The 22061-nt window shown below is 36.7% G+C and overlaps 1 protein-coding gene across 1 annotated transcript in view; it reads left to right on the plus strand.

The window, feature by feature from the left end:
• The first annotated feature begins 6253 nt into the window (after positions 1-6253).
• CSTF3 (cleavage stimulation factor subunit 3) overlaps positions 6254-22061 on the plus strand; it is a 65957-nt gene continuing 50149 nt past the window's right edge. Inside the window, exons 1-3 of the mRNA XM_065944850.1 lie at positions 6254-6452; positions 21218-21319; positions 21442-21537. Of these exons, the coding sequence (XP_065800922.1) occupies positions 6426-6452; positions 21218-21319; positions 21442-21537 (225 nt within the window). The 5' untranslated portion in view covers positions 6254-6425. The remainder of the gene's footprint in view (positions 6453-21217; positions 21320-21441; positions 21538-22061) is intronic.

Here is a 22061-nt window from a genome sequence, read left to right on the forward strand (position 1 = left end):
ACTGATCTTCTCCAGTCCTATGGCCACTAGTCAGTTTTTCAAATTTGCTGATTTCTGAGTACAGTGCTATCACAGCATCATCTTTTAGGATTTGAAATAGCTCAGCTGGAATTGCATCACCTCCACTAGCTTTGTTCATAGTAATGTTTCCTAAGGCCCATATAACTTCACACTCCAGGATATCTGACTCTAGGGAAGTCACCACATCGTCGTGATTATCCAGGTCTTAATAGACCTTTTTGGTATAGTTCTTCTGTGTGTTCTTGCTCCCTGGCTGGGAACAGCTCATGAAAAACATAGCTTCAGTGAATTTCAGCAGCTGGGACCCTTGGTCAATGAAGCTCTCTGCAGCTGCACGTCTCTCAGCCCCATTCTCAAGGCCAGCTCAAGAACAACTGAGTGGTGTATTTATATAGCCTCCAACACCATCATACAGAGAGAAAGTCAGTCAGCTGCAAGGATGATATCAGTATACCAAGAAAAAGAAGATAGAGAGAATCCTGTGACTACGCCCCTGATACCACTTCTTCCTCAATTCCAGATATCTTTGCTTTTCCACATAATTTGGCTGTTCAAATTTTCTTTTGGTGAGTGAAAAAATTCCTCTCATTGCTTAAAAAGTAAAAATTAAGATAACATATATGAAAACAGTACAGCAAAAATACCAGCAACATTTTGATTAATGTTGAGGCTAGTGTGTGCTGAGATTATCTAGTTTGAAGGGGAGCTCTGAGCAAGTGGGGCTTTTTTTGAGATAGGCCGAGAAGCTACCAGATCTTGCTACAGGCATGTCTAGATCTTTCAGGGTGTCCACAAGATCAAAATATATCACAATAAGGTTTAAGTCATTTTTCACTCTCATTCTCTGATGAGCATACAGGGAAGTTTTCCAGAGGCTAAATGACATATAAATGTATTAAATTCAGAAACAGGTTGAGAATCCAGCTGTTTCTATTAAACCAGACATTAAAGAAATTTGCAAAATGCCATTTTTCTCACTAATGTTTTGTTTTGGAAAATACAGTTATTTTTCATGAATGTATGTCATTTATGTTTACTTGTAATGATATTATTTTTAATTTACTTAATAAATATTTTGACATTTTATCAGTTTTTATTTCTATATAGTCCTCAATAATTTTTAAGAGTTTACAATGATCTTGAAACCAAAAAGCTTAAGAACCTCTAACAGAAAAACTTTACACTTCCTTCCTTAGAGTGATTAACAGTAGTAATATGGCATCACTGGCTCTATGGACATGAGTTTGAGTAAGTTCTGGGAGTTGGTGATGGACAGGGAAACCTGGCGTGCTGCAGTCCATGGGGTCACTAATAGTCGGATATGACTGAGCAAATGAACTGACCTGAACTGAATATTGTTATTAACATTTGGAAATACGTTCTTCCTATTTCTCATAGGTTTTGGTTCCTGACTCTTTAAATCCTTTCTTAGTTCTTGTTCATTTCAATATATGCCTAGAGAAACCTTCCCACACCAACACTTTTCAATTTTTTGAACACACCTCTCTCTCTAATCTTATCCTCAAATCTACCTCAGCCATTCACTTCTATGGTCACACCCTAGATTTTGTCATAATGGAAAACTACAGATTCCCTGTAATCTCATTTTTTTTGCGTTTCAGTTCTCTGATCACCACCTTCTATATTTTTTAGCTCAGTCCTCCTTCTATCTAGAGAACCTTTATTTAATTTATTTATTTAATTTGGCCACACGACACATTAGTAGTGAAAGCATGGAGTCCTAACCACTGGACCACCAGGGAATTTCCATTCTAGAGGACCCTTTAATGCAACCAGAGGTCCTCAAATCTATAGATGCTACTGTTGTTCACTTTTGGTGCCCCTATTTCTCCTCCTTACCCAGCTTAAATTCCACGGCTAATCATGTCTGGGTCCTGTGCCTCCAAAACTAACAGGGCCTCCTTAAATAAAGAAAACCCCCTTGCCATTTCCTGCATTGGGAATCTCTTCGGTTTTTCAGTTACTTCTTCCTCTTGTCTCCATCCTTTCTCTGTGCACATTGACATCTGTGAAAGTTCAAGGCTTAAAGTTTCATCTGTAGGGGACTTACTGTAACTCCTATTAATGTTTTGAGGCACTATATATACAGTGGGTCCACCCTCCTGCGTCCAACAGACACTAAAATCTGTGGATGTTCAAAATGTTTTATATAAAATGTTATATTATTTGCATTTAACCTATGAACATCCTTTAAATCACCTCTAGATTACTTATAATACCTATAAAATGTAAATGCTCTGTAAGTAGCTGTAAAGACAATGTAAATTCCATGTCAATTGTTGTGCGCAGCAGCAAATTCAAGTTTTACTCTTTGGAAGTTTCAGGATTTTTTAAAAGAATATTTTCAATCCACAGTTGGTTAACTCTAAGGATGCAGGATCCACAGATATGGAGGACTGACTGTACACGTACAAGTGTGTATATATGTGTGTGTTAAGTCGCTTCAGTCGTGTTCAACTCTCTGCGATGCTATGGACTGTAGCTCACTAGACTTCTCTGTTCATGGAATTTTCCAGGCAAGCACACTGGAGTGGGTTGCCATGCCCTCCTCCAGGGGATCTTCCTGTATATATATATATATATATATATATATATACACACATACATACATACACTATTTTTGTATTCTGTTTCTTTGCTTTACAATATTATGGATGTCTCTGTCAGTAACTGTACCTTAGCATTCAGTTTACTAGCTATGTGACACTCCATTGTAGAGACGTCTTATGATGTAGAGTAGTCTCTGCCTCCCCTCCCCACCCCATCCACAGTTTCAGTTACCTGTGATCAGTCTTTGTCTGAATATATTAAATATATTAATATATTTCCACATATTATCATATGTGGAAAATTCCAGAAAGAATTCTTGAGTTTTAAGTTGTACATCATTCTGAGCAGCATGATGAAATTTGGTGCCACTTAGCCCTCCCTTTTGGTTATCAGATTGACTGAGGGGGTATCTCAGTGCTTGTGTTCAGTTAACCCTTATTTTACTTAAGAATGGTCCCCAAATGCAAGAGTAGTGAGGCTGGCAATTTGCATATGCCAAAAGAAGTTGTAATGTGCTTTCTTTAAATTAAAATGTGGAAGTTCTTGCCTTATTAAGGGAAGGAAAAATATTGTGTGCTGAGGTTGCTAAGATCCATGGTAAGAACAAATCCCGTATCTGTGAAATTGTGAAGAAGGAAAAATAAATTCATTCTACTTTTTCTGTTGCACCTCAAACTGCCAAGTTTATGGCCACAATACATGATAGGTGCTTAGTTAAGGTGGAAAAGGCATTTACTTTGTACAATGAGATATTCTGAAAGAGAATAAATGCACAAGTAGGTGAATGAATGCAATTCATGTAACATTTATCACAGTGTTATGATTGCTTTATTATTCTTAATCTTTTACTATTCATAATTTATAAATTAAACTATGATAACATAGATATACTTGTACAGGAAAGAATAGAATATATAGGGTTTGGTACTATCTCCTGTTTCAGGTATCCACTAGGGGTCTTGGAACAAAGAATAACGGAGATATAGAAGAGAAAAGAGACGGAGAGTTTACTATAGAAAACTAGTCCTCTATAGTTGGATGGTGCAATAAACATCTCTAATACACACCCTATGCTCATGTGTTTATTCTGAAGAGTTAGAGTTCAGGCTGTGGAAAGGGCAGATGCGGAAACAACAGCAGAGGCAGAGGAGACTGAAAAGAACAAGGAATGTATAAGAAAGCTGAATATTTTACTTTGGAGCATAGGGCACCATAGCCAAGAGCATGGAATAAGTCTTATGATGATATGTGAATAGGAAAGAGTTCCAAAAACTTGCTCTTATTTAATCCTGGACTATGTCAAGTATGGTTCCAAGCACTTATCATGTATAACTTATTGGAACTGCAGGTACTAGGAATCCCCTGATGGTCCAGCGGTTAGGACTCCATGCTTTCACTTCCCAGGGTGCAGTTTCCATCCCTGGTCAGGGAACTAAGATTCACATGCCCTTCAGCCTCAAAAAGAAAAAAATGCAGGTATTATTGTCATTCCTATTTGTAGGCAAGGAAGTTGAGGGACAGAGATGTTTTATTGCCCATGGTCACTCACCGAGATTACCCATCTAGCAAGAGATAAAACCAAGATTCAAATTAATGCAGTTTTTGGACTCTGTGGGAGAAGGCAAGGGTGGGATGATTTGAGAGAATAGCATTGAAACATGTATATTATCATACGTGAAACAGATCACCACTCCAGGTTCGATGCATGAGACAGGGTCCTCAGGGCTGGTGCACTGGAGGCAAGGTGCTCAAGCTGACCCTGAGGGATGGGATGGGGAGGTGGGAGGGGGGTTTGGGATGGGGAACACATGTACAACCCTGGCTGATTCATGTCAATGTATGGCAAAACCCACTATAGTATTGTAAAGTAATTAGCCTCCAATTGAAATAAATTAATTAAAAAAATAAAATAAAAACAAATCAATGCAGTCTAGCTCCAGTTGTTGTTGTTCAGTCACTAAGTCATGTTCAACTCTTTGCGATCCCATGAACTGCAGCACCAGGCTTCTCTAGCCATCATTAACTCCTCAAGTTTGCTCAAACTCACGTCCACTGAGTCAGTAAAGCCATCCAACCATCTCATCCTCTGTTGCCCCCTCTTCCTCTTGCCCTCAATTTTTCCCAGGATCGGGGTCTTTTCCAATGAATCAGCTTTTTGCATCAGGTGGCCAAAGTACTGGAGCCTTACCTTCAGCATCAGTTCTTCCAATGAATATTCAGGGTTGATTTCCTTTAGAATTGGTTGGTTTGATCTCCTTGCTATACAAGGGACTGTCAAGAGTCTTCTCCAGCACCACAGTTCAAAAGCATTGATTCCTCTGCACTCAGCCTTCTTTATGGCCCAACTCTCACATCCATACACAACTACCAGAAAAGCCATAGCTTTGACTATATGGACCTTTGTGGACAAAGTGATGTCTCTGCTTTTTAATACACTGTCTAGGTTTGTCATTGCTATTCTTCCAAGGAGCAAGCATCTTTTAATTTCATGACTGCCGTCACCGTCCTCAGTGATTTTGGTACCCAACAAAATGAAAGCTGACACTGTTTGCACATTTTCCCCTTCTATTTGCCATGAAGTGATAGGGCTGTATGTCATGATCCTAGATTTTTGAAGGTTGAGTTTAAGCCAGCTTTTTCACTCTCTTTCACCTTCATCAAGAGGCTCTTTAGTTTCTCTTTACTTTCTGCCAATAAAGTGGTATCATGTGCATATCTGAGATTGTTGATATTTTTCCCAGCAATCTTGATTCCAGCTTGTGATTCATCCAGCCCAGCATTTTGCAAGATCGCATTTCACAAGATGTATTCACGCTCTTGGAGATGGTGAAGGACAGGGAAGCCTGGCATGATGCAGTCCATGGGGTCGCAAAGAGGTGAACACGACTGAGCGACTGAACAACAGTTTGCATATACATTAAATAAGCAGGGTGACAGTATACAGCCTTGACATACTCCTTTCCTAATTTTGAACCAATCAGCTGTTCCATGTCCGGTTCTAGAGCCTCACTGCTATTAACCAAAAACCATGGTGGGGTGGCAAGCTTAAAACCCAGCCCTTACAGACTTCAAATCTTTGACACATGAGTAATCGGTGAAAGCATGAATTAACATTGGCTTGATCTGTTCCCCTCATACCGGGAAAAGTGTGAAGCACATTAGCTGAGCCCATAGAAAACTCCATAGATTCCTCATCTCTAAAATATCCACTCAATGGACATGAGTTTGAACAAGCTCCGCGTGACCGTGAAGGACAGGGAAGCCTGGCTTGCTGCAGTACACAGAGTCGCAGAGAATCGGACATGACTGAGCGACGGAACAACAAGAAACTTAACACTAAGCACTGATCCATAAGACGGCCAGTTTGCCTGAACTGAACCGATTTCAGGCTTTAACAGTTAAGAGCCCGGCTCCGCAAACTGATAATTAAATTGCAAAAGGCGTGGAAGCCTCCTAGAGAAACAGTTTCCCGCCTTCCAGCCGGTTGCAGGTCTCTCGAGAAGAACCTCGCTAGTTCAGGGCTGTGACGTCAGTACAGGCACTAGGCCCGCCCCCTGGGGTCTTTCTGCTTCTGCGCGGTTGAGTAACCTAGGAGTTTGCGCTCTTGGCTCTGCCCACTGCCCCGGAAGTTAATGCAGAAGCCACACCCCCTACTCGGCCGGCCGGGACGGAGCCATTTTAATTCATATCTGAGTGGGCGGTGGCGATTCGTGTTGGCCGTCTGGCTCCGCAGGGCAGGGGGCAACTTTACTGGTTTGGGGTGGTTTTTAGTTTAATTTTTCTTTTCTAGCTTGGCATCGCGGGCCAGTTCGTAATTCTTATCGGCTGAGGCCATGTCAGGAGACGGAGCCACGGAGCAGGTGAGGAAGAGAGTGGTGGGGCCTCGTGGCGACCTCTTCTCTACACGTCTCTTTTCGTCCGAGTACTCCAGCCATATTCGCTTGAGGAAGGAATCAGGGGTCTAATGAATCCCGAGGGCTGGCTACAGAAGTACGGTGGGAATGGGAAGCGAGATCTGACTGAGATTTGAAACTCTTTTTTGGCTTCTCTGTCTTAGGGGTTAATATGAACACATATTTGATTTAGACAATAGCTGGGAAACTACTTCATCCTGTTTAGGTTTATGGGACTTACCCGGTGAGATTATTTCGTTTAATACCATTTTGGTGTTTAGGGGTTAGGAATTGATCATTTTAACGTGTACTCGCTGTTTTCGAAAAACTTGACACTGTCCTCTCCAACCGCCTTTCCGATATACACTGTACCCAGAAACTGGTTACTAGTTTGAGAAATAATTTGAGATGAAACTGGTCTGAAGAAATAGACTCTCGCCAGAGCGAATGAGGGAGGAAACAGTTTAGGAGTAAAGGATCGTTATGCCAAGTTGGGAATTTTGTGGCCTTCTCCCGCTCCATCCCTTAGGATTTCGTTTTCGTTTTTCCAACGACACAGATAATTGTAGAATTTGATAAATCCGAAATGAGAAGTCCGATATGGCCACTGTAAATAGAAACATCTGTTTTAGTACTGGATATGTGACATATAAGTATTACAGAATTCAGGTTTTTTGTTAAATGATTTGTTCCTTTTGCTTTTTATTCAGAATTTTGTAGACTAGTCTTTACCTTTTAATTTGAAAGAGGAAACTGATATTTTATAAAAGATGTCTTTTTTTTTTTTTTTTCCGATTTAAGTTCAGTATGTTTAGGTAAATGGCTTTTAAAATGGAGGCTAGATAGACTGCAGATTTCAAGTTCGAGTTCCTGAAATTTCCCATTGCCATAGCAACGAAATACACTTACGTTTCCGTTTTTCAAGTGCCCGGCTTGTGGAGTGGGAACTGTTCTTGGAGGTTGACAGAGATGAGGGGAAATTGGAATGTTTCTGTTGAATAGAGTGACTGTAAATTTTATCGTCGGGAAAGTGTGGGTAAACTGAATTTTGTGTTTCCTCGTCGACAAATTTCTGTCCTGAAATTTTCACAGTATTTACATTTTACATGCTGTTAGAATGCCCAAGATTGCAAAGTCTTAAAATTGTTACATCACATCTGTCTACATATACTACCCTTTTTCTGAGTTCATGTTTTGTCACCTGCAGGTGGAGGAGGACTAATGTACTAAGGTTTTCATTGAAAGTTTCACGAATTCATTGTTAACTCTTAAATTTATCTAAAATTGTAAACACAGTGAAATGGTGCCATGACCTTTTCACCTCAGAACTGTGGTGTTTTAAGTGGGAGAGAAAGTGGTAATTTTTTGAAAAAAGTTTCACCCATTAGTTGTATGTGCCAAGTTTAGGACATAAAGAAAAGAGCAGTGAATGCCTATAGTACAGTTCTTCACCTAGAATCGACAATTGTTGAGTGTTTGCCATATTTGCTTTATATCTTGTACATACTTATTTGAAAGTAAGTCAGCACAATTTCAGCCCCCCTTATATCAGCATTCTCTTATACAGGGTAAGGACCTTAATCCTATTTTATAACCATTATACCATTTCTCATCTAGGAAAATTAATAGTAATACTGTATCACTTCTATAAATTAGTCCTTATTCAAATTTCCTCAGTTTCTCCAGAAGGCAGTGTGATTCATAGAGTTCTATTATTTTAAAAATCAGAATCTATAATCTAGGTTGTTTACATCATTTGATTATGTCTCTTGAATAGTCCCTCTGTTTTTTGTCCCCTGGGATATTTATTGTCTATTTGAAGAATCCAGAACAGTTCTCTTGTAGAACTTCTCATTTTCTGTCTGGGTTTATTTGATCTGTGTGTTTGTGTTATCATCTAACTTGTTCTTTCATCTTCTGTATTTCCTGGAAATTAACCGTTATATCTAAACTCAGAGCTTTGATAATATTCAGGTTAAATATTTTTGTGTATAATACAGCATCGCAATAAAAGGCACTTCATGCTAGGTTATTCCACTGTTAGCAATGGTATAAGTTTGTTCACTTGGTTAGGGTAATGACTGCTGGGTCTTTTCATTATAAAGGATTATTTCCCCCTTTGCAGTTAGTAATCTGTGAGTCGATAACTGTGTTCCTCAATAACCTTTTATCTAGTTATTTATTGTCAATTGATAATCCTTGGATAAATCAGTTATTTCCTTGGAAATGGCAAATGGTGATTTTTTTAAAAAAAAATTCTATTCTGACTTTACTTACTGGCTCATATTTTTCCTCAAAGAAGAAATTCCTGTGTTTTCTTTCCCCCTCCTTTTATTTATTGTTATTTTTTAAAAATTTATTTATTTATGGCTGTGTTGGGTCTCAGTTGCAGCATTCTGTCTTCTGTCTAGTTGTGGATGCAACACTAGCTGCTCTGCAGTATGTGGGATCTTAGTTCCCAAATCAGGGATCGAACCCACGTCCCTTGAATCGGAAGGTGGATTCTTAACCACTGGGCCACCAGGGATGTCCCTTTCCCCCTCCTTTTAAAAGATTGAGTATTGCTGTGGATTCGTGTTTTCTGAATTTACTATGCTAAATTCAGCTATAGCTTTTTTTTCCCTTAATGCTTAACTTGTCCTAACTTTTATGGTGCTTCCTGTATCCTATATATTTTTTCCATCAGTCTGTAAGACATTTTTTGACATCTGATGACCAACAAAGAATTATCTTCATATAATCTTTTGAATTTTTTTAAGATACATTTCAAACATGCAAGAAAAAAGAATAGTATTATATATGATGTTCTATCACAGAGCTTTGTCACAGCTAAACCTGTTTTCTCCATACTTTCACTTACTCTTCCCACCTCCATTTGTTGTTTTTATTTAGTCCATAAGTCATGTCTGACTCTCTTGCAGTCCCATAGATTGTAGCCTGCCAGTCTTCTTTGCCCTTGGGATTTCCCAGGCAAGAAGACTGGAGTGGATTGCCATTTCCTTGTCCTTAGGATCTTCCCAACCCAGGGTTCGAAACCGCATCTCCTTCTTGTCAGGTGGATTCTTTACCACTGAGCCACCTGGGAAGCCCCCCACCTCCATTACTTTGAAGCAAATCCCAGATATTGTATCATTCACCTTTTAACTGGAATAGTGCTTAAACAATACTTTGAAGGGTGACATGATCAAAAATATGAATCAACTAGCTTGCTTGATGTGTAAGACAACAATCAATAAAAATTTAGGGGGAAATTGATGATGAACAAGGTGGGGAAAAGACTAAACAAAACTGAAGAGTAATAAGAAAAAGATCAAAACCACTCAATGATGGATTTGCTTTGGAAAGATGCCAAGGGATTTCCCTCCTTCGAGATTGAATTGTAGATTTATTTTAGCTGTTTAGCATTGAAACTCAAAAAAATGATAATTTGTTCAGTAAGCTTGATATTTTAGATTTGTTATTCAAAAATATAGATGGTCATTTCTTGGTACTGAATCTCTGAATTTGTGCTCTGTGAAAGAGGGAAATGATTGTAGACAAGCAAAGGCAAGAGTGAGGTTTATTGTGGTTTTTTTTTTTTTAACTCTTGTAAGGATGTTCCATTTTACATTTAGAGTGCTGTTTAAATTACTTTGCAGTGTTGGTGGGTATTCTGGAGCCTCATGTTTGCCAGTTTAGTCATGACAGAACCACATGCGTATAGATTTTCCCCCTGACAAAAGCGCATCTGGTTCCCCTGTGGAATTATGGCTCTATTTTTATCTTGTACAGTTTTTCTAAGTGCTTGATTCAACTTTTGATCTCATTCTTCACACCATTTTACCTTGTGCGCCACCTCTACAGCATTTAATAGGCTATTTAGAGTTCGTTCACTGAGTTTTAAATTGAAAGGGCTGCCTTATTCAGCTTAAAAACCTAGATCACTGTTTTGGTAATTAAAGGTGAAATGGATAAATTTTTGCACTCAGGCCATGTGCTATATGTTACAAAATTTTACAGAATTGTATGTTTTGGGAAGACAGGTGCTTATAATTATAATACAAAGTAAAGTATTTTGGGCATAAGAGTGAATGGTTTCTAAAGTTTTGTTTTAACAACAGAAAAAGAGGAAGGGAGAAATGTATTTGGCCAAGTCAATTCTGATGAAACTTTTAAGTCCCTAAACTTCTGATTCTACACTTCTGTCTTTCAGAAGTAAGAATTCAGTTTTCAAACAACTCATAGCCTATCCTAGAGTTAAGAAGGCCTGAAGTATAAAAAGAATGATCTTTACTTTGGGGAAAAAACAATTATGTGACTTGAAGAAGCGCAAATTAATTGCTAATAAAGTTCTTAAAAGAGGAGAATTCAGGGCCATTAAAGTGTTTTGCTTTTGGTGAAAAATAAGTTTAGGAAGATATAAAAAATATGAGAAATACGTGTTCTATTTTGTACTTACTAATTAGTAAAAAATGATAAATCAGTGTTGAAACCTGATTTATTTTGTTGAGTAACCATTAGTATCTAGTAGCAGTTAAAAGGTAATAGTGCCTATTTTAAACCTAAGTGGGTGTGTGTGAATGTTAGAAGAGGAAGGGAAGAGGCCAAGAATATATGTTATAATGATAATCTTTTCTTTGGATCCAATTCTTTATCTGTTTTTAACAAAATCTTTCTGTAATAGCTTTTTCTAACCCCCCCCCCCCCCGTCCTGTTTTAACTGATAGTGTAACAGTTTTGGACAGGCAAGTTGGATTTGATGGTATTGTTAATATTTCTTGAGGAAATTGACTATATAGGATACTCTATCTGGCAGTAATTGTTCCTAAGAGAGGGAGATCTGTGTTTACAGAAGTACTCGTGTTCCTGAAAAGTACAACAGAGGGAGGTTACGTTAGACAAGATTGCATTCCCTCTTCGTTAGGAACACAGAAATGTGCATCCTAGATAGACCTTCCAGAATGGGAAAACCTATTCAAATGTTTGTACCTATTAAGTGGATGATTGCAGAAAAACCAATTCATAGTTTTAGGCTTTTCTGCCATTATCTCTAAATCTTTACTCTTTTTTAGAAAAGACCTAGTTATGAATTTGAGTCTTCTTGTTTTTAATGGATAGTTGGTAACGGTGTGAGATTGATATATATATATTTTTAATGTTATTGTTAGAGACTCTTTATTTTGTTTATTTTTTGGTGCCTGGACAGGGACTTGAACCCTGGACCCTCAGATTTTAAAAGAGATTTTAGTTGGGTAAATGTTTAACCTAATTTTAGATTAATCAATAGTTTATAATAAGCAGTAAATATTTATTAAAACTCGAAGGGTAAAACTTCTTAATTGTTGTCTTTTAGTGTTTCACTTAGTTTATCAAATAAATTAATATTTTGGTCCCTCCTGATCAAAAGAACCTGCATTTTCACATTCTAAAAATTTTTTAAGATTTTTATTTATAAAACAAACACTTCAAAGCTATTTGTTTCCTAGGGAATGAGTAAACAAATTTAAGAAGCAAGTATGATAAGTATAGTTATTTGGACCAATACCTATTAGCCTACTTTTTCTAAGTTTTTGAAATGTTTGTATGTTTAGTAGATTTAAGTTTTTGAAAGATTTGAAGGGATTACATGCAGGATATATATATTCAGATTTGTTCACTTAAAACATCTAGTAGTTTTGTTGCACTGGTAAAGGAACATAGGACTAAGCTGGCATACAGTACTGTCACCTGTCACATAAAATGCTTTAGGCATATGAATTACTTTTTTTTTATTTTGAAGAAAGACTACTACCAAGAGAAACTTAAGAGTTGAAATGTTTAGTATTTGCAGTTTTCTTAATGTTTTTAACAACAACAAAAGGAATGACTTAGGTCTGATTCTGCTTTATTTTTGAGGAAACAACATTTGGGGAAACATGTATTTACAGAACAGATGGATTAGGTGGTGGTTCTCAAAATGGAGTCAGTGGTCCATTGTATCATATTGCTTCATTATTGATAGTGCTTCATTATTGCCTGTACCTCAGTTTTAGATATATTGTAATAGATTCTGTAGGTGAGGCTGAAAATATTCATTGGAAATGAGTATCATGGTGATTTTTATGTAAATAAGTTTGTAAACCACTTAGGTTAGAGATTGAAGATACTTGGACCTTCAAAGTTGGTTTTGAATACATTGATAAAATAAATGGAGAAAAACATTGCAGATTATTTGAGGATGGCTAGGCCTTTGATAGTATTTTACTGATTTTTCTCTCCCTACTATATTTAGTCACTCATGAATGGAAAATACTCTTTATAAAACTTGTTTTGTGACTCTGCTAGTTCTGTTGCAAAGATCATCAAAACTCTTGGTCAAAAAGCTTATGTAGTTTTACATTCTTTAACTTACTACATCCCTCTCTGCATACTTTTGATGTTCATCACTTAGTTTAAATTTTCACTGACTTCTATTTTAATTTAATTTATATATGACCTTCAGCATAACACCCTCTCCATTTATCACAAAAATAGCTATTTGGAGAAAGTAAAGTACTTTTTTTTTGTTCTTTTTCTGTCCAAGTTTTACTTCCCTGGTGGAAATGGAAAGAAGAAATGAAATTAGATTATACACATCACTGACACAATGGACATGAGTTTGAGTAAACTCTGGGAGTTGGTGATGGACAGGGAGGCCTGGTGTGCTGCAATCCATGGGGTCACAAAGAGTTGGACCCGACTGAGCGACTGAACCGAACTGATACATTTAAAATTATTAATATAATAGTCTGTCACTTCTCCACACCCCACCCTATTAACAACAACCTAATATAAATTAAACTATTGTATAGACAGTGGTTTGCAGCCTCAGTTTCCCAGAAGCTATGTGGCATACCCAAGACACATGACAATTGTAAGAAAAGATTATTAAAAATGCTTCTCCTTTTTCAGACTGCATAATTGTAGTTTTGTGGTCTTCATCAAAAATAATATATTGCAGCAGATTGAAAGCAGAAGCCAGATATTAAAGAGATCACAAAAATGTAAAACAGTGCCATCGTTTTCACTAATTTTTTGTTGTTGTTGTTGTTTTTCTGGAAAATATTTTTAGCTAAAATTGGACATTTATTTTTAAATGAATTAACATTAAAATTTTTGAAGTTTTAATTTTAAATATAATATTGATACATTTGACCCACATTTTATAAAATGTCTCTAGTTCCTCTGTTGTAAGAATACAAAGTGATTCTCTATAAGAAGTTTGAGAACCATTGAAATGATGCATGGAACCTGTGAGACAACATCGTAAGTTGTTTCTCTGAGTTAGCTTCCCATAGCAAAAAGACCATCAACTGAAGGGTAGAAAATTTTTGTAAACTGTATATCCAATAAAGAACTAATAGCTATAATATGTAAAAACACTTGCAGTGCAATAACAAAAAAATAACTCAAGTAAAAATGGGCAAGGAATCTGAAAAGACATTAACTGTATACAAATAGCCAATAAAAACCTGAAAAAGTGTTGAACCTCATTAACTACCAGTGAAATAAAGATCAAAACCACAATGAGTACCACTCTACTGTCTTTTAAAATCATCAAAAAGATAGGTAATACCAAGTGTTGGTGAGAATGTAAGAAAAATTGGAGCCCTTTTACTGGTGGAACTGTAAAATGGTTCAGTCACTTTGGGAAACAGTCTGACAGTTCTTCAAAGTGTTACATAATTTGCTTTATGGCCTAACAATTTCACTTCTGGGTATACACCTAAGTAAAAAGAAAATACAAAAGGAACTCTACTCAAAAACTAGAAATAATCCAAATGTCCAATGACTGATAAATAAGATGTGTGATATCCTTTCAGTGCAATATTTGGCACTGGAAAGTACTGACACGTGATAAAACATGAAGTTTGAAAACATGCAAAATGAAAGTCAGAAACAAAACACATTGTGTTGATTTACATGAAATGGCCTACACATTTATGGAAACAGATTGGTGGTTGCATAGGCCTAGGCGGATTGGGAAATGGAATGCCCATTAATGGGTAGGGTTTTTATTTGGGGTGATAAAAATGTTCTAAAATTTATTGTGATGGTGAATATACTGAATTTAGGTGAATTTTACACTTTAGGTGCATTGTATGGAATTTGACTGTCTCAATAAAGCCATTATTTGAAAAGGTCAAAGGTGTATAATGTATCCTACCTCCATACTTTAAGCCAGTTGTCCATGGGGGAATTCTTCAGAGAGAGAAGTTGGTATTTTAGCAATGCTCTACGACTGGAAAGACAGCTCATAGAACAGATACTCAGGTAGTTCCTCAGCAACATTTTTGCCTAATACAAAAAAAGTCTGTCATCAGCTTCACAAGGTTTTCTGATTTTTGTACCCATTTGGGATAGTTTATGTTGATGTGTATCAGTATACTCCTTACAGTCTTATAATTTTTCTGATTTTTAAAATTGTGCAAATCAAAGCAGCTCTCAGTATCCTACTAGTATCATTAAATGTGCGTGCATTGGGAACTGAACTAGTCCAGCTTTTGTTCTGCTCATTTGATTTGGGGTTCATCCTACTCCCCATTAACATCCCCCTGTAGGATGATAATAGGATTACAGGTATTCCAAAGACAAGCTGGATTTTGATAGTTTCTTTATAGTTGTTTTTGGATCATGTAAACATGAGATGGCTGTTTGGCTATAACTAAACAGAGTTCTGACCTCATTCCATTACAAATGGGCACTGGAAACTTGTGACAAGTTTTCTTAAAGTGACCTATTTCTCCGATCTGGCAACAGATCCAGGAAATAATATAGGGTTGGCCAGAACTGGTTTTTCTGTAAGGTGTTGTGGAAAACGACAAATGAACTTTTTGGTCAACCCAATAATACCACTCTGTTCTTTATGAAGCCTCAGTCTACTTGTTGATTCTAGAAAACTGTTCCATTTTCATTTGCTCAACAGCAAATATAGTAACCAGACCACAAAACAAAAATGTTACACTCTTGGTTACCCAACTGGTTCACATCTGTGACAATGAATGACTTATTGTGAGAAATGTGGCCTTTAACTACTAGAGGATACTGGGCCATTTCAGTTATCTTTTATTGTTAATTAATTCAATTGATAGAGAATTATATATATAGATTCTTTTACAAACATTTGACTACATCCTTGTCCAGAGGAAAACATTTACCATTGTAAGAGATTCTGCAAAGAGCTGATTGATAGTTCTGCCAGATTTAACTGGACTTAGGGCAGATTCATATAATTTAATTGTATTTTTTATTATAGAATGGGATTATTGGTTACTTAACAAGGAGTGGAGATTAATGCCTAACATAGTAGATGCTCAATAAATGTTTTGTTTTGTTTTACATCTGATCCATCATCCTTTCCTTGGGCTTCTTAGTCCATGGTAACTCCTTCCTCCAGGTGTCTATTGATAGAATTTTTGGAACTTGAATGGGCAAAATAAAACTATTTTCACTAATTTCTAACTGAAATCAAGTCTTCTATAATGAATGTAGGCAAGAAACCATGCTAGTACTGTTAGCAACAGCTATGTATGTGACTGAGACAGAAGTATTCACAGTACTATTAGCACTCATCAGTAGACTCACTAGATTTTATTTCATGTGACAAGTATTTGTTACTATGTAAAACTTTAAGATATTTAGATAATTTCATTTCAGTATAATTGAATCCTGCATAGTTTATTTTGTATATTTGAGAACATCATCCTGAGAAAGTTCCCATGGACGTCACTGCGAGAAGGTACAGTGGTACCAAAAAAAAGTTTGAAACTGCTTCTTGTTGTTCAGTTGCTAAATCGTGTTTGACTCTTGTGACCCCATGGACTGTAGCCCACCAGTCTCTCTGTCCAAGGGATTTAGCAGGCAAGAATACTGGAGTGGGTTGCCTGTCTCCTGCATTGGCAGGTGGATCCTTTACCACTGAGCCAGAGCCCTGATTTTCAACTCAGGCTGCCCACTGGAACTGGTGCTGTGTGCCATTTGGTGCTGCCTTGTCTGGCTCTTTGGAACTCTGTGGGCTGTAGCCCGCCAGGCTCCATCTGTCCATGGGATTCTCCAGGCAAGAATACTGGAGTGGGCTGCTGTCCCCTTCTCCAGGGAATTTTCCCAACCCAGGGATCAAACCTGTGTCCCTTATGTTTCCTGAATTGGACCTGAAGAGTTTTTAAAAAATAGTGACGGTCCAGGCTCATTCCTCGAGATTTTATTTCAAATGATCTAGAGTGAGACTTGAGTATCTTTTTAAATGCTCTTTACCCAAGATGATTTTGATGTGCTGCCAGGGTTGAGAATCACTAAATGAATGGATTATTATATTTCATAAGGAGACATTTATCCTTGCTGCAGTTACACTGGTCAGATACTAGATGCCATCTTCTGAGTTTCTCTGTTCTGCAGATTATGGTATGTGTTGTTGTTCAGTCACTAAGTTGTGTCCAACTTTTTGCAACCCCATGAACTGCAGCACTCCAGACTTCCCTGTCTTTCACTATCTCCCAGAGTTTGCTCACATTCAGCCATCTCATTTGCTGCCCTCTTCTGTTTGCCTTCAGTCTTTCCCAGCTCTTCGCATCAGGTGGCCAAACTATTGGAGTTTCAGCTTCAGCATCAGTCCTTCCAATGAACACCCAGGACTGATCTCCTTTAGGATGGACTGGTTGGATCTCCTTGCAGTCCAAGTGACTCTCAAGAGTCTTCTCCAACACCACAGTTTGAAAGCATCAATTCCTTGGCACTCAGCCTTTATGGTCCAACTCTCATATCTGTACATGACTACTGGAAAAACCGTAGCTTTAACTATGTGGACCTTTGTTGACAAAGTGATGTCTCTGCTTTTTATTATGCTGTCTAGTTTGTCATAGCTTTTCTTCCAAGGAACAGGTGTCTTTTAATTTCATGGCTGCAGTCACTGTCAGCAGTGATTTGGGAGCCCAAAAATTAAAAATCTGCCACCGCTTCCACTTTTCCCCTTGTATTTGCCATGAAGTGATGGGACTGGATGCCATGATCTTAGTTTTTTGAATGTTGAGTTTTAAACCAGCTTTTTCATTCTCTGCTTTCACCCTCATCAAGAGGCTCTAGTTCCTCTTCATATTCTGCCGTTAGGGTGGTATCATCTGCATATGTGAGGTTGTTGATATTTCTCTTGGCAGTCTTGATTCCAGCTTGTGATTCATCAGCCAGGCATTTCACATGATGTACTCTGCGTATAAGTATAGTATACATTATCTAATTTGGTAGTTTAATTTTGAAGACATGAATTTGAATGATTTGGCCTCCCATCAGACTGTTTTGAAATACTAATTGTTATTAGTAGCATTGATTAGCTTAGCTGGTTTTTAGGTCATAATGTAAATGTATCATATTTACTTCTTATTTTATCATTAACATTTTATGATTCATATCTTACAAATCCTCATATATTTTAAAATATTTTTAAAATTTGTTTTGTCAAGAAGTAAACTGAAAGTCTTTGTTGTATCCCAGGTGCCCCTTAAACAATGCACATACTAGGCACTGAGGAAATATTTTTCAGGTGAACAATAAAATTTCAAACAGCAAAAGAGTATGTATATGGTGTGTAAAGTACATTTGTATGTGGTGTGTGTGTGTCTCCCCAGGCACCCCTACTTTTTTCTAAACTGACTGTTAATGTCCCATGTTGCTGTTTATAGACCTGCCTTGTTTGTTCTTTTTGGTGGTTACAAATTCCATAATTTATTTAACCAGTTTTTTTTTATGTGATTATTTAAATTATTCCTAGTCTTGCACAGCAAGAGACAGCCACATAGCTGAGTATTCTTCTGTACACTTCTTTGTACACATATCGAGTAGGATAAGTGGCCAGAACTGGAATGCAGGGTCAGATATTCGTGTTACATTTTGGTCAGTATTACTGCTTTCTCTTGCCAACAGTTTGAGAATGTCTGTTTCTACATATCTTGACCAGTTCAGTCAGTCAGTTGAGTTCCTTAGTTGGGTCCTACTCTTTGTGACCCCATGGACTGCAGCACGTCAGGCTTCCCTGTCCTTACCAACTCCTGGAGCTTGCTCTGACTCATATCCATCAAGTCGGTGATGCCATCCAACCACCTTATTCTGTCGTCCCTTTCTGCTCCGCCTTTAGTCTTTCCCAGCATCAGGGCCTTTTCCAGTGAGTCAGTTCTTTGCATCAGGTGGCCAAAGTATTGGAGTTTCAGCTTCAGCATCAGTCCTTCCAATGAGTATTCAGGACTGATTTCCTTTAGGATGGACTGATTTAATTTGAGATTAGTATCTTTGCCAGTGCAGTGTTAATTATAAAACACCTTTGATCTCTTATTTTATGGCTTATATTTGTATTGTTTTCAAGTGTTTAAAGTTCATTGTTCTTTTTCTATGAGTGTTTGAATACTTTGCCCATTTTCTTCTTGAGTTTCTGATGTTTTAGTGACTGGATGTTATATTAATAAATTTAATACTTTGCCATATGTGTTGGGGATATTTTTTCAAGTTCATCTTTTCACTTTCATTGTGATACTTTCCCCATGCGCAAATATAAACTTTACGAATTAAGTTTACTCTTTTCAAAGGCTTTTAAAGAGCATTCCCACACAAAGGTACATTTCAGTACATTTTCTGATGGTTCTTTCTTGTGTTTTTGTTTTTAATGTTTTTTATTTATCTGAAATTAATTTGATAGAATGGTTAAAATTGGGATTCAGCTTTTATTGACTTTGCAGTTGTTCTAAGATAGTTATTCTAGCACCATGTATTGAATAACCCAACATTCTGATTTCAATATCACTTTTATTTGCTAATTTTCCATTATCTTCTTTCTGAACCATCCTGATCCCGTGATTGTTTTATCACCATTGCAGAACTAACTTATTCTCTATCATGTTTAGTATATGAGTGGGGCCAGTGGTTTTCCTTTATTAAACTTTGCCAGTTAGTTTCTTGAGCAAGCTACTGAAAGCTCTTGGGTATTAGTAGGACATCATAATTTTGATAGAAAATCACATTAGTCTTTTAAAACACATTTTTCTTTCTAAATCTGTACTTATCAATGGTGGAAACTGATTTATTCCAAAGGAAAGTATACTTCTTCCAGGTAGTTTTTCCCACCTAAACACATGACTTAAAATCTTTTTCCCAGCTGGTATTTCGACAGAATTGCCTGGTGATATATTAATTGCTACTGAGGAAGGTGAGGGGGGAAGAGATGTTGGAGGCAATGCTTCCCTCTCTTTCCTCTCTTGAATATTACTAATATTTATTGCTATGTTGGGCTTCCTTGGTGGCTAAGATGGTAAAAGAATCCACCTGCAATGTGGGAGACCTGGGTTCGATCCCTGGGTTGGGAAGATGCCCTGGAGGAGGGCATGGCAACCCACTCCAGTATTCTTGCCTAGAGAATCCCCATGGTCAGAGGTCCTTGGCAGGCTATAGTCCATGGGGTCGCAAAGAGTTGGACACGACTGAGTACAGCACAGCATTGCTACATTACAATTTCAGGAAGTCCTCCCACAAAGGCAGAACAAAACTTCATGCAAATTTATCTGGCTTATTTCGTATCAGTTTCTTTTTGTGGTACAAAATAATATTGTGAAGAACAATTTGAAAAGTAATGGTTGTATTTGCGCCACAGGTCCTGGCTACTTTTTTAGGTATTGACTTTAAGATTGTATTTCTATAATAAAAATAAAACCACCTTTTATTAAAGAGTTTAGAAAATACTGAGAAAGGGAGGAACATCAGCTGTCCATCTACCACACATCACCTAGACATGACTACTTTTTTTTACAGTCTTTTCAGTCTCTTTCATTGTAGATTTCTTTTATAGTTTTTGTATACAGTTTGTAAGTACAGTTTCATATACAGTTTGCTATATATACAGTTTGTAAATCATGCTTTTAAAACTTTTACATCAAAATAAAGTTTTCATGTCATTTCATGCTTTTTCATTGTGATTCAGGATGAATTCTCTATAGCAATGTTTTTTAGTGTTGTTGGTCCAGGGACCTTGTGGGTTTCTAAGATTTTGATCTGTCAGTTCATAGTGTTTCATAATAGATTTAAGACATTATTTGCCTATTTCACTTTTAATTCTCATGAGTGTACAGTGGAATTTTTACATGATTTGATATTGCAGTAGGTTGAGTTCAAAAGCATACATGAAAATCCAGCTGCATTTTATTTTTTATTTTTTTCCAGCTGTATTTTAAAGCCTACTATATTTATTATACACAGATTTGCAAATATATATCTCAAGGATAATCATATAAATGAATTTTAAAAGTTATTTCTCATTAAATTTTATTTATGTTAACATGTGAATATTTTATTATTATTTGTATGTGAATAAATATCTAACCTTGTCTCAGTTTTAATTTCTAACGTGGTAAATACTGAAATAACCTACATAAACGAAAACGCTTTGATGTACTCACTTTTTAGAGTATAAAAGGGGTCTGAGTCTAAAAAGCTGTAGAACTGCTGCTCTTGTTTTATTTCATAAAAAAAGAGATGGGTTTATTTAAATTTAAAATGTTTTAATTTTTAGGTATGTGTCCATTTGAATTTGTTATTATGCAAGTGATTTAGATTACAGAAAATGAAGACTTCTTTTGTAAGAGGACATTTTCATGCTTCTTATTGTGATACTGCATCTGGGCACTAATATATTGTACTTGAGTTAAATTAGTCCTGAGATTTTTAAAACAGTAACTTGAGTTCATTATTTTTCTTCCCCCTAGGCAGCTGAGTATGTCCCAGAGAAGGTGAAGAAAGCCGAAAAGAAATTAGAAGAGAATCCTTATGACCTTGACGCTTGGAGCATTCTCATTCGAGAGGCACAGGTTTAGTGATATAGGATTACATTTCCTTCTCTATGGGTCCAATCACACTACTTGGTTCTGCAGTAAATAATATTTTCATAATCCTAACATTGTAAATGCTGTTTATTGGTTTTCAATTTTAGAATCAACCTATAGACAAAGCACGGAAGACTTATGAACGCCTTGTTGCCCAGTTCCCCAGTTCTGGCAGATTCTGGAAACTGTACATTGAAGCAGAGGTTAATATTTTATTTTATTTTTTCTTATATAGCATTTGATGGGAATTGCCACATACACTGTAGTGATAGAAAACAAATTAGGAACATAGATAGCACAAGTAAGGACAAGGAGGATTTAAAATGTCTTTTGCCTTTATTTTGTAAAATAGGTATGAAGGAGTAATTAAAATGAATTTTTGAAATTTGGGTCTTTACAAGCTGATGATTGTTGCATTTTGGAGTTGCAACAACATTAAAACAGTTTCAATGGTATTGGAGTGCTTTAGCCTTTTATTTACTTGTCATGTGTCAATTTATTGCCTCCTGTGTCATTTATTTAGAACTCATTTTTCTTTTTATTCCTATTTACAAATGAATCTGGTATTATAAGGAAATACAGAAATGTTAACTTAGTTTCATAGGGTGTTTTGAGTGTCTCTGGTGAAATGAAACCTTTAGGTAAAAAATTATTTTGGATTTTAATTTTGTGAAAATGCATGGTTTGTCAATAAATGTAAGCACTTCAGTAATTTTTAAAGTTTTTC

The sequence above is a fragment of the Muntiacus reevesi genome, chromosome 9 (assembly GCF_963930625.1).
Source record: "Muntiacus reevesi chromosome 9, mMunRee1.1, whole genome shotgun sequence".
NCBI lineage: Eukaryota > Metazoa > Chordata > Mammalia > Artiodactyla > Cervidae > Muntiacus > Muntiacus reevesi.